At 41.2% G+C, this 13,351-nt stretch overlaps 1 protein-coding gene across 1 annotated transcript in view; it reads left to right on the top strand.

Moving 5' to 3' along the window:
• parvaa (parvin, alpha a) overlaps nucleotides 1-13,351 on the top strand; it is a 35,330-nt gene that overhangs the window by 7,715 nt on the left and 14,264 nt on the right. The window contains exons 4-9 of the mRNA XM_037766186.1: nucleotides 2,226-2,328; nucleotides 2,529-2,669; nucleotides 6,705-6,820; nucleotides 7,060-7,118; nucleotides 12,001-12,020; nucleotides 12,121-12,182. Coding sequence (XP_037622114.1) covers nucleotides 2,226-2,328; nucleotides 2,529-2,669; nucleotides 6,705-6,820; nucleotides 7,060-7,118; nucleotides 12,001-12,020; nucleotides 12,121-12,182 — 501 coding nt within the window. The remainder of the gene's footprint in view (nucleotides 1-2,225; nucleotides 2,329-2,528; nucleotides 2,670-6,704; nucleotides 6,821-7,059; nucleotides 7,119-12,000; nucleotides 12,021-12,120; nucleotides 12,183-13,351) is intronic.

Raw genomic sequence — 13,351 nt, forward strand, 5'->3', positions numbered from 1 at the left:
TAGAAGTAAGTCTAGAGCTACAGTTGCTAAAATGCATGAAGTGTTCAGGATTTACTCTGAATTAATTACTTCTAGGGATGCACCGATAGCATAAATAAGTGAGCTGTTTAAAAGTCATCCAGCATTTCATTCCACTGGCTTTGAATGAGCATAAATTCAATCATACTAATTTATGAAACAACCTTTAAGATAACCTTCTTTCACATGAAAAATATTCTGCTTCAAAACTCCTTTTTAGCTGCTACACAACTACCTTCTCAATGAGAAGAATGTTTCAGTACATAGCCCAACAAAATATTTGTTTTGTGAAACATAAATTAAAAGCAATGAGAAACATGAGCAGAGTTTCTCACACATGGACTGAACTTGGGCGGTCTGCCCATATATTTACGACCACCCAAGTATACTTGGTGGCCCATTTTAGCATTTTTAATTTTAATTTTTTTATCCGTCCGAGACAACAACGCCTTCTGCAATCAATTAACTAGCGGCAGAAGAGCTCCGCTCGGCTGGTGCAGCCTCGGGCCTCCCTCCCTTAGCTGTCCGGGCTGGACGGGACTACGATGCGGCGGCCCCGACGTGCTACTGCACTCTGCTCACCCAGGACTAGATCCCAGTATGGGGGACGGACTGCTGCACGGGCTGCATGCCATGGAGGATGTTCCCACTGTAACGTACCGGGGGAGGATGTTCCCACTGTAACGTACCGGGGGAGGATGTTCCCACTGTAACGTACCGGGGGAGGATGTTCCCACTGTAACTTACCGGGGGAGGATGTTCCCACTGTAACGTACCGGGGGAGGATGTTCCCACTGTAACGTACCGGGGGAGGATGTTCCCACTGTAACTTACCGGGGGAGGATGTTCCCACTGTAACGTACCGGGGGAGGATGTTCCCACTGTAACGTACCGGGGGAGGATGTTCCCACGGTAACGTACCGGGGGAGGATGTTCCCACTGTAACGTACCGGGGGAGGATGTTCCCACTGTAACTTACCGGGGGAGGATGTTCCCACGGTAACGTACCGGGGGAGGATGTTCCCACTGTAACGTACCGGGGGAGGATGTTCCCACTGTAACGTACCGGGGGAGGATGTTCCCACGGTAACGTACCGGGGGAGGATGTTCCCACGGTAACGTACCGGGGGAGGATGTTCCCACTGTTACGTTTTGGGGGAGGATGTTCCCACTGTAACGTACCGGGGGAGGATGTTCCCACTTTAACGTACCGGGGGAGGATGTTCCCACTTTAACGTACCGGGGGAGGATGTTCCCACTTTAACGTACCGAGGGAGGATGTTCCCACTGTAACGTACCGGGGGAGGATGTTCCCACTTTAACGTACCGAGGGAGGATGTTCCCACTGTAACGTACCGGGGGAGGATGTTCCCACTTTAACGTACCGGGGGAGGATGTTCCCACTGTAACGTACCGGGGTAGGATGTTCCCACTTTAATGTACCGAGGGAGGATGTTCCCACTGTTACGTTTTGGGGGAGGATGTTCCCACTGTTACATTTTGGGGGAGGATGTTCCCACTTTAATGTACCGGGGGAGGATGTTCCCACGGTAACGTATCGGGGGAGAATGTTCCCACTTTAATGTACCGGGGGAGGATGTTCCCACGGTAACGTACCGGGGGAGGATGTTCCCACTTTAACGTGTCGGGGTAGGATGTTCCCACTTTAACGTGTCGGGGTAGGATGTTTGATGGCAGTGATCGTTTTTAATAAATCTTGTAAGCCGTTGTTTGACTGGATCATTTTTCGTTGAACGTAACATCCTTGTCGCTGATCTCTCTCAGAGACAGTGTAAAACTCCCACACTGCTGACATTTACTTTCACTTTTATTTGTAAACAAACCACACATGCGCACGGCGCCCGTCGTCATGCCAGAGTCATGTAGTGTCCAACCAGTGGCTTCTTCTCTGAATCAGCAGCTGGTTACTGTTGTCAGAGACCGACTGCAAATAACCAACACAACATTTAGCCGGCGCTGAATTGATGCAACACAACAGATAAACTAAATCGGTCACTGCCATTGGCGAATGTCATCGTAGTCGCCGATAGGCCGATGGCAGTCAACAAGGCGAATATGGTCCGAACATTGGTATCGGTGCATCCCTCATTACTACAATAGAAATCTTTGTTACATTCGAAGATAACTTTAGAAATAATTGAGTTGTAATTCTGAGTAATTGTTAGTCTTTTATTGTGCCCATGTAGGTGTTGATCGACTGGATAAATGATGTTCTGGTGGGAGAGAGGATCATTGTAAAGGATCTGGCTGAAGATCTGTATGATGGACAAGTGCTGCAGAAACTGTTTGGTGAGGAGTTGAACCATACATGTGGACACCAAACCTAACTTGGCATTTTGTGCTGTTATTGTATCATTAAAACATAATTAAAGAACTGTGTTCACATTGATTCCATGTTGAAAAAGTTTCATCACTATAAATTCTATATGTTGTTAAGTTCTAATATTGTGAATATTTGTCTGTGTCTCTGCCTTTGTTTTGTGCTTCAGAAAAGCTGGAAGGGGAGAAGCTGAACGTGGCAGAGGTGACCCAGTCGGAGATCGCCCAGAAACAGAAGCTTCAGACAGTTTTGGAGCGCATCAATGACTCGCTCAAACTCTCCACCAGGAACATTCGCTGGAATGTTGACTGTAAGGAGAGCTTCTACTATTTTCAGTTCAAGTCAAGGCAGCTGTATATGTTAATATAACATACATATATATATATATATATATATATATATATAATCCTGTTTAGTTAACTTTATACTATTTATTATTTATGTTATTGCAGTGGACAGAGTACAGTGAGGTTCATTGCATAGAAGTGCTAAGTCAATGAAACAATACACTGCTACACAACTGATCCAACCGTTTTAACCAATTTGCTGAAATTGAAATGCAGATGAGTCCTTTGAAAAACTGTTGCCACAGTATGCTGTTGAGTAACACTTGTAAAGATAAGACTTAACTGATCCCTCTGGAGCAAATGGGGACAACAAACTAGTACTAAACACCTGTGGTTAAACACTCTCGTGCATGATCATTTGGGGATGTTAAAATGGGATAATGAGCCAGACAATATAGTGAACCCCTCCATTATAATGTTTCATCTCCACCTGGACTTTCCTGCAGAAAAGTTGTCTTTGCCAAAATGTAGTGTCCGTTTGGAGCGTTATTTAACCTCCATCATGACAAGCTAGTATGACCTGGTTGGTACCGATGGATTCATCAGGTTCTATAGTTTCACATGATACCAGTATCTTCACTCTAGCTTTAAAACTGAGCCGCTCCAACCTAAAAATCACAAGTTGTGTTAATGCGTTAAAGAAATTAGTGGTGTTAAAATGAATTTGCATTAACCCGTTACTATCGCGTTAACTTTGACAGCCCTAATAATGATAGATTTTAGTGACATCTATCCTTAAAGGAGCTCAATACGAGATTGGGAGCACATCTATTGCTTCTCAACGGCTCTCAACATGGCGGACGGCGAGCTGGCGCTGCGCAGCTAATGGTGCTAACAGAGCAAACAATGGCGAAAGTGCTGACAGAGCTAACAGTGTGTACCTGAGGGGTGAGCCAGAGGGAGGGGGCTAAGCTTCTGCGATGGCGCCATCGTTCCGGACGGCGTTATTAGCTGTAACCGCCATATGAGCGCAGTGCAGAGCGGCGGCTGTGAGCTAGCCAGTTCGGGCACGCACACCTGCACAAACATGCACTAATAGCGTGCGTGGCTGGCAGAGACTCCGATTAAAACACACACAGAGGGAGAGTGACTTTGTTATATTAATGCTCTGGATATTATATTTCGAAGCTTTAATATGTCATTGAAGAATAAAGAATCAGGCTCTCAGCATGACTTTCATTGTTCCCCTCATGCATGGAGAGTACTAGCTAATTGCCAGGTTGTTTTGAGACCTCCACTTTAAGGATTTCTGTCTGAATGTACCATTGGATTAATATCCTTCTCATTGAGCTGTAAGCTTTGAGATTGAGAACAACAGTGAATGTAGCCCTGCATGTCAATAGAGCTCTCCAGCTCTCCTTTTATCTGACACAGGGAGGAGTAATTACTGTCTGGCTCCCAGCACACTGCCTTTTACTTACAGTATGTCATTAGCCGGAACATGTATATGAGCTATAAGAGAGAGGGAGGTGAGCACGGGGCTAGAGAGCAGATCACTGTATGAGTAAGGCAGAGAAATGGGTGACATGGCAGAGAGCAGCTTTAAGATAAGGAACACAATTGATTCTGTGAGAGTAGTGCACCAAAGAGAGGCTATATCAAATGAATTTGATTTCAAACCAAATAAAATGGTAAATGCACCAGTTGGAATAAGTTTGTCCTTGAAAGCTATTGGTGCGAGATGTCTTCAGAAATGCTAAAGAGCACAGGGAGTAACATGCCATGTGATCTGGTTTGCAGTCCTTTCATTTGAGGAGCTCTCTTTTAATCAATTCACTTTTGTTTGTCCCTTCTTTCATTCCCCATTCAGAACCCTTAGAAAAGTACTCTTCCCTCAAGTCTTATTGGGACCCTCTTATGCAGCGAGGATCTAATAGGTTTTATGAAGGCTCTTAGCTTGCTCTCTGTGATTTGCCATTGCCATGGGGTACAATCAAAGGCCTGCTTTAGACACTTCATTGATCCTGATTGTGTATCCAAAGGTAAATCCTATTTGTTCGGTTGACTACAGACATGTCGCTCAGTATGTCTGACTGAACAGGCTCTATATGGTTAACTTCAGGCTGCAGACACTCACTAGAGAATCGAGGTGTTCTTGTTTTTTTTCCTGTACAAAAGCTTGTATCTTTACGACTTTTTTTTAATATCACTTCAAGGCAACATCTTGTGTTTGTATTTACCATTGAAGGTGCGTGACCTTGCCACATACAACATTTAATTCTAAATTCCTGGAATGATGAAAAATAATAGGAAATATGTGGCCTGTTATTTGGCGGCCGACCGCAAGGTATTCACACAGACTCTTCTTTAATAACAAATACAAAAGATTATAACATTTTTCTAAAAACTTTAGTAAGTGTGTAACATGTCTACCTATTAACTGCAGGCACGATGGCATGGTTCAAATTTATTCATTTATTTATTATTATTATTATTAAAGCCTCAGTAGGCAGAACGGTTTTGGTATCATTGGACAAAAATTCCAGTATTATTGTAATTCAAGTGTTCTGAGAGAAAACTAGACTTCTGCTCCTCCTCATGGCTCTGTTTTCAGACTTTAGAACATCTAGCCTGTGACGGGAGACTTTGACCAATCACAGATCATTTCAGAGAGAGAGAGCGTTCCTATTGGCTGTTCATTCAACGGAGGCAGCTGTCAATCACTCACCAACTCCGGTCAAACTAGGCAGCGCTGATCAAATATGAATCAATATTCTGTTACGTTAATGACTATTTCTTTCCTCACATGTTCTCAGAATCATCTTGTAGTGCACGGTTTAGCTGTAAAATGAGAAAGTTTGTGACCCGGCAGCCATGTTGAGATCTGCTGAGGAAATACCAAGCACCACCCACCAGCCGGAGCACAGCCAATAGGAACGCTCTCTCTCTCAAATGACCTGTGATTGGTCAAAGTCTCCCGTCACAGGCTAGATGTTCTAAAACTCTGAAAACAGAGCCATGAGGAGGAGCAGAAGTCTAGTTTTCTCTCAGAACACTTGAATTACAATATGCTGAAAGGTTATTATGGGATTTTTGCCCAATGATGCCAAAAATATACTGACTACTGCAGCTTTAAAGGGAGATTTGTCAAGTATTTAATCCTCTTATCAACATGGGAGTGGACAAATATGCTGCTTAATGTAAATGTATGTATATATTTATTATTGTAAATCAATGAACAACACAAAACAATGACAGATATTGTCCAGAAACCCTCACAGGTACTGCATTTAGCATAAAACAATATGCTCCAATCATAACATGTCAAACTGCAGCCCAACAGGCAACAACAGCTGTCAGTGTGTCAGTGTGCTGACTTGACTATGACTTGCCCCAAACTGCATGTAATTATCATAAAGTGGGCATGTCTGTAAAAGGGAGACTCGTGGGTACCCATAGAACTGATCTGGAGGTCAGAGGTCAAGGGACCACTTTGAAGATGGATATGACAGTTTTTCCTCGACAAAATGTAGCTCAAGTTTGGAGCGTTATTTAACCTCCTTCATGACCAGCTAGTCTGACATGGTTGGTACCGATGGATTCATCAGGTGTTATAGTTTCATATGATACCAGTATCTTCACTCTAGCTTTAAAACTGAGCCGCTACAACCTGAAAATCGCAAGTTGCGTTAATGTGTAAAATAAATTAGTGGCGTTAAAACAAATTAGCGTTAACGAGTTATTATTTTGACAGCCCTAATTATTATTGTAATTCTTGGCTAAATCATTAATGTTGAAAGCAAATACTGTACATACAACACTTCATATAGATACAGGCATTGAACCAGCATGAATACATTTAGAAAGCTAGTAAATAAGTAAGTAAGCTGGTGAGCAGATGGTTACTGGCCTTTAATGTCAGAAAACAGCATATATAAGTTAAATAATACTGATTGCACTAATGCTGATTCACATGCAGTATGTAAGCTGCTTGTGTCATTAATAATATTTGTTCCATAACTAATGTTTTTCTGTGATTCTATTGTTCCTCATTTTAGCGGTTCATGCTAAGAGTATAGTTGCCATCCTGCACTTATTGGTGGCGCTGTCGCAACACTTCAGAGCACCAATCAGATTGCCAGACCACGTTTCTATTCAAGTAGTGGTCGTCCAGGTGGGTGTGACCTTGCTTTTGAAGGCTTTTCAGTATGAATATGCAGTATGTGTCTACTTACTTGCATAACAAGTCATCCCCTTTATGGAGAATGTTGGTTTTATAACACCACTCTCTACTGCTGTGAATTCATCTTTGGCTTCTCTCACTTCTTTTTATACCAGCCTGTATATTTTTCATGTTCAGTAGAATAACAAAAATCCCACATTTACAGACTGTCCTCCATTTATATCTTGCAGAAAAGAGAGGGCATCCTTCAGTCCAGACAAATTCAAGAGGAAATCACTGGCAACACAGAGTAAGTACGCTCTGCTACCTGACTCATTTTAACACCTCACAATGCTCGAGTAGCTGTTGACAGACATTAGTGCTGGTGCAAACTACAACACTGCTGCTAATAGCTCGCTATTACATTGAAAGGAATTGTTTCTACATTAACAAAAAGTCTCATTGGAGGCTACTTTTAAAGTGACAATAGACACTTTTTGCAGTTTGCTGTCTTTTTTTAAATTGTTGCTAGGCAACCACTGAATGAGTGCTAACTTTACCTTAATACAAACCATAAAAGGTACGCTACCTAGTAAGTATTAGTACAGTTTAAATGAATGAAATCTCAAGTACCGCACCTATATGCCTCCTGCTGTTTTCTGTTCAGATCACGGTAACTATGGTTGGTAAAGTCGTAGAACTCCAGGTATCAAGGAAAAATCACCACAATGAGAAAAAACCCTATGACGTTGGGCGTTCTGAAATGTTTTCAGCTCAAGGCATTCAGGGCGCTCCTGTAAAAACACAAGGCACATAGAGCGGATAAACGTGAGGCACTCAGAAACGCAAAAAGCAGAATGTAAGACGCTTCACTCTCACTGAAAATGATTAGAAAAAGACTACTTAAACACGCTGTGTCTGATCTGGGCATTGCTTCTGTTGTTCCACCGTACGCTAGGGCTGGGACCATTCACCTATCCCCCGATTCAATACTATCACGCTACTTTGGTGCCAATTCCATATGCATTGTGAATTTTAAGTATTGCGATTCTACAAATATTATGATTCAATATTACGATTATAACTTCTTTAATACTAGACCATGGGAACAAGTTGAATCATCCACTTCTAGGGACTTTTACTTTGGAAAATCTCTAAATGAATCCAGTAAAAATGATTTTCAGCATGTATGTAGTCAGAGATGTCCTGAAGTCAAATATATCAGGATCATTGTCAGGAATTATTTATTACATTTATTATCCAGCAACCCAAAAATCAAAGAATAAAGACATTTCCCTCACAGATTAGTGGTATTTTCTGTTTAATTTATAAGGGACATGTAATGTTTTATACTTCTGGTGAATATAATCCATCAATCTGATTTCCATAGATGTATTTTGTATATACAGTTCCCTTTGTTAACACCTTATTTTGAAAAGTGGACGTAGTCCCACGTGTCTACTTCCTCTAACTTCTCCAAGGTGGTCTCTAGCTCTCCCATCAGCTCCGTTCTCTTTATCCATCCATGGTCAGCTCCATCGGGGCCGTTTCAATGCAGAGAACACAAATGTCAGTATATGGGTGCTGTACAGTTGTAGCGTCGGCCCGTTTGACCACGGAGACGAGAGTGACGGTCGGCTCCACCGCCACGTTACCGCCATACGATAACGTTTCCTGTCCGTGACAGAGTTAGCATGCAGCTTTAGCTCTGCTCTGTCTAGCTCTGCTTTTCCTGCAATGTGTGAAACCCAAAGTGTTTCCATCCTTTACTGGATGTGTAGTGTTTACCACGCTGGATTTAACATGGGAGGGTGCAGGTCGTATCCACGACGACCCTATATACAGACGTAGGCACAATTGTTGGTACCCTTCCGTTAAAGAAAGAAAAACCCACAATAGTCACTGAAATAACTTGAAACTGACAAAAGTAATAATAAATAAAAATTTACTGAAAATGAACTAATGAAAATCAGACATTGTTTTTGAATTGTGGTTCAGCAGAATCATTTTAAAAAACAAACTAATGAAACTGGCCTGGACAAAAATGATGGTACCCCTAGAAAAGATGTAAAATAGTTTGACCATAGGGACATATTAAACTAAGGTGTGTCCTGTAAATAGCATCACAGGTGTCTTCAAACTTGTAATCAGTCAGTCTGCCTATTTAAAGGGTGAAAAGTAGTCACTGTGCTGTTTGGTATCATGGTGTGTACCACACTGAACATGGACCACAGAAAGCTAAGGAGAGAGTTGTCTCAGGAGATCAGAAAGAATATTATAGACCTTCATGTTAAAGGTAAAGGCTATAAGACCATCTCCAAGCAGCCTGATGTTCCTGTGACTACAGCTGCACATATTATTCAGAAGTTTAAGGTCCATGGGACTGTAGCCAACCTCCCTGGACGTGGCCGCAAGAGGAAAATTGATGACATATTGAAGAGACGGATAACACGAATGGTAACCAAAGAGCCCAGAACAACTTCCAAAGAGATTAGAGGTGAACTCCAAGGTCAAGGTACATCAGTGTCAGATCGCACCATCCGTCACTGTTTTAGCCAAAGTGGACTTAATGGAAGACAACCGAGGATGACACCAAATCATAAAAAAGCGAGACTGGAATTTTCCAAAATACATATTGACAAGCCACAAAGCTTCTGGGAGAATGTCCTTTGGACAGATGAGACAAAACTGGAGCTTTTTGGCAAGTCACATCAGCTCTATGTTCACAGACGCAAAAATGAAGCATCCAAAGAAAAGAACACTGTACCTAATGTAAAACATGGAGGAGGCTCGGTTATGTTATGGGGCTGCTTTGTTGTATCTGGCACAAGGTGTCTTGAATCTGTGCAGGGTGCAATGAAATCTCAAGACTATCAAGGCATTCTGGAGCGAAATGTGCTGCCCAGTGTCAGAAAGCTTGGTCTCAGTCGCAGGTCATGGGTCCTCAAACAGGATAATGACCCAAAACACATCTAAAAACACCCAAGAATGGCTAAGAACAAAACATTGGACTATTCTGAAGTGGCCTTCTATGAACCCTGATCTAAATCCTATTGAACATCTGTGGAAGGAGCTGAAACATGCAGTCTGGAGAAGGCACCCTTCAAACCTGAGACAGCTGGAGCAGTTTGCTCACGAGGAGTGGGCCAACATACCTGTCGACAGGTGCAGAAGTCTCATTGAGAGTTACAGAAATCACTTGATTGCAGTGATTACCTCAAAAGGTTGTGCAACAAAATATTAAGTTAAGGGTACCATCATTTTTGTCTAGGCCAGTTTCATTAGTTTGTTTTTTTAAATGATTCTGCTGAACTATAATTCAAAAACAATATCTGATTTTCATTAGTTCATTTTCAGTGATTTTTATTTATTATTACTTTTGTCAGTTTCAAGTTATTTCAGTGACCATTGTTGGTTTTTCTTTCTTTAACGGAAGGGTACCAACAATTTTGCCTACGTCTGTATATAGGGGTCGGGGTCGTGGTGGAATGGGAAGAGGCAACATCTTCCAGAAGAGGCGATAACTGCTCCAGCTGTGTTAAGATTGTTGCATTGTATAGTCTTTACAATATATATATATACATATATATATATATGTATATATATATATACATATACTGTATACTGTATATACAGTATATGTATGTGCTATCAAGCCTTAAAAACAGCCTGTCAATAGAATTCACTGTGGTGGGACCTTGAATATCTTCTTTTCTGCAAACAGAACTGTGCAGCCCACTGCGCTTTAGATGGACTTTTATAAGGCATATTGTGTAATGGTGAATAGACAACCATTGCATTTCAACAAGATATGTGATGGCACCCTTAGCTGAAGAATTAGACAATTTAAAACACACACACACACTTATTGTCTCCCTGTGAGGCTGTCCTGCAGCCTGACGGCAGCAACGAGGGAGATAACAGCAGGCCAACACACACATGCACACACATTTTGTCATGGTAGATGGATACACTGTTAATAACACACACACAGTCACAGTGGAAATACGGTTATTACCACACCACCAGGACCATTGCCCAGACCTGCCTGTCTTTGCCATCACAGATTATACCATGAACGTGTGTGTGTGTGTGCGTGTGCGTGTGCGTGCGCGCACGCGCGCCTGTGTGCCTGCCATTTCTTGCTGGCATGCCCACTGCGATATCTCTTCCTCGGGGACACCCACACTGCAGCGTTCCCTACCCTCCAAAACCAGCTGACCCTTTCCAACAACAACATCCTCCACTGTGCTAACATTGTAATAATAGACCAGAGAGGCTCCATTCCCATAGAAAACCTGCACATCTGCCTTCATTGTATCAATAGCAAACACTATTGTTCTGCTGTTGACATTATTACATTGTGCTGTAGTATGTGTCATTGTGAACGTCCCAGTGATGATGAACCGCTTATTTGAATACCCGAGGTGTACGTGTGTTTATTGTTAATGAAATTATCATACCCTAGCTACATTGTATTGTCATTTCTGTGACATAATCCCTCCATTCTCTGCATTCTTCTGTGATTGAACTGGAACTATGGAGGATGGAACCTACCAAAATAAACCCAGAAAATAAATGAATAAATAAATGAGTCAATAAATAAATCATTAGATCAGTCATTAAATGTAGCAAATATAATATTAAGAATAAATGTAGCCATTATTAATTGATAGTTAAGCCTCCTCATTTGCATAATGAGGCAAAAATGCATAAAGAAATTAATAAAGAAAAGAATACAGAAATAAATAAGTTTGGGGAAATAAATAAGGGGTGAAATGCAAAGTGAGAATTGTGCAGAAATCAATAAATAAATGCATGTATACATAAAAAAATACATACAATATGAGAAATAAATAACTGTAAATAAATTAGGGAATTAATACAAAGATAAATAAATAAAGAAGCAAATTTAAACAGAAATATCAATTTATGTCACATTTTATCAATTGCTACATTTGGCTACATTTATTTTTAATATTATTTTTGCTACATTTAATGACATTTATTTATTCATTTATTTTAGGTTTTGGCAGGTTCCGTCCGACATATGGAAGCACTCCCCTGGTTTTCTATGGATATTCAAGTGTGAAAATGTTAATAAGCAGATACTGCCTCTGATTTGTGTGTTTGACTTGTTTTGTCTTCCTTTTTTCTCTCTTTTTTTCCAATTTCTTTCCTCTTTGTCTCAGGGCTTTCTCTGGCAGACACGGTATGTCCTCCATAAAGAAGAGTGTCTTCAACAATATTTTTCTCAGGAATATTCACAAATCATTTTTTGATGATTAACTTATTTTGTTTATTTTTCACAGAGCGCGACGCTTTCGATACCCTGTTTGACCACGCTCCAGATAAATTGAATGTTGTCAAAAAGGTACAGAGGCTTTGCACTGGTAATCTCACATTTATCAACCGTCAGTGAGCTCTGATGGAGAAATGGCAATTAACATCTAGATGCAACAAAATCAGGTCTTTGTGTATTTAAACCCCCAGTCCATAGTCCAGGTTAGCAATTGCAACAGCATTGTTTTGAACAAATAAATCAAATAAGTAATTAATTATCGTATAAGAAACGGTCATGTTGTGAACAAATCACTATCATGTACTGTATATATTCTAATGTGATGTTGGTGGATGGGATGAGCTACGAGCTAGCCTGTCAAACGGTACATTTCTCCACCTCTATCTGTATCTGATGCATTTTGGCCAGATGCTTTGACAGATTCCTTGTGTTTCTGCCCTGACAAGCAAAAGACTTGTTTCACTTCTGGCAACGATCATTATCACACGGACTGGACTGAAGTAGAACCACACTATGGACCGTGTTGTTCTCTCTACCACTGTGGCTAAGAGCAGCTCTCCGGTGTTTGTGTGTGGGAGAGAGAGATCTCTCCTCTGGATTGTTTTAATCTTGTTACAAATTAGAAACAGAGTTTGTGAGATCAACGGTGCAAGATAACGTTTATGTAGCCTTCATAAAGAGGAAATCAATTTTCTTCATTTCTCCAATACCATTAGCAGAACCGTTAACATCGGAGCTCATCGATACTACGCTCTGCCCCGGGGCTTGTTAAGTACCGGGTTTCAGTACCCATTCCTATTTCAGACAGATCTATCAGCAGAAATGGAATATAATATTCATAACTATGTTTTCATTAGTGTTTATTACACGGCTGTGTTGAATATTCGATTCTGATTGGTCAATCATGGCGTTCTGCGGTCTGTAATTTCTTTATCACAGACCGTTGCTATGTATAGCAGACCGTTGCTATGTATAGCAAGCTATGTATAGCAGACCGTTGCTATGTATAGCAGACCGTCGCTATGTATAGCAGACCGTCGCTATGTATAGCAGACCGTTGCTATGTATAGCAAGCTATGTATAGCAGACCGTTGCTATGTATAACAGACCGTTGCTATGAGCGCAGCTCTGATGTCAGACTCTGGAAGACCGTTTTTGTGTCAAAATATTGATTTCTTCAGTAAGTAGCCGTGTAATAAGCGGGATAATGTAAAGCTAGCGGGTCATTGTTGTGTAAGAAT

This window comes from Sebastes umbrosus, chromosome 4, assembly GCF_015220745.1.
Source record: "Sebastes umbrosus isolate fSebUmb1 chromosome 4, fSebUmb1.pri, whole genome shotgun sequence".
NCBI lineage: Eukaryota > Metazoa > Chordata > Actinopteri > Perciformes > Sebastidae > Sebastes > Sebastes umbrosus.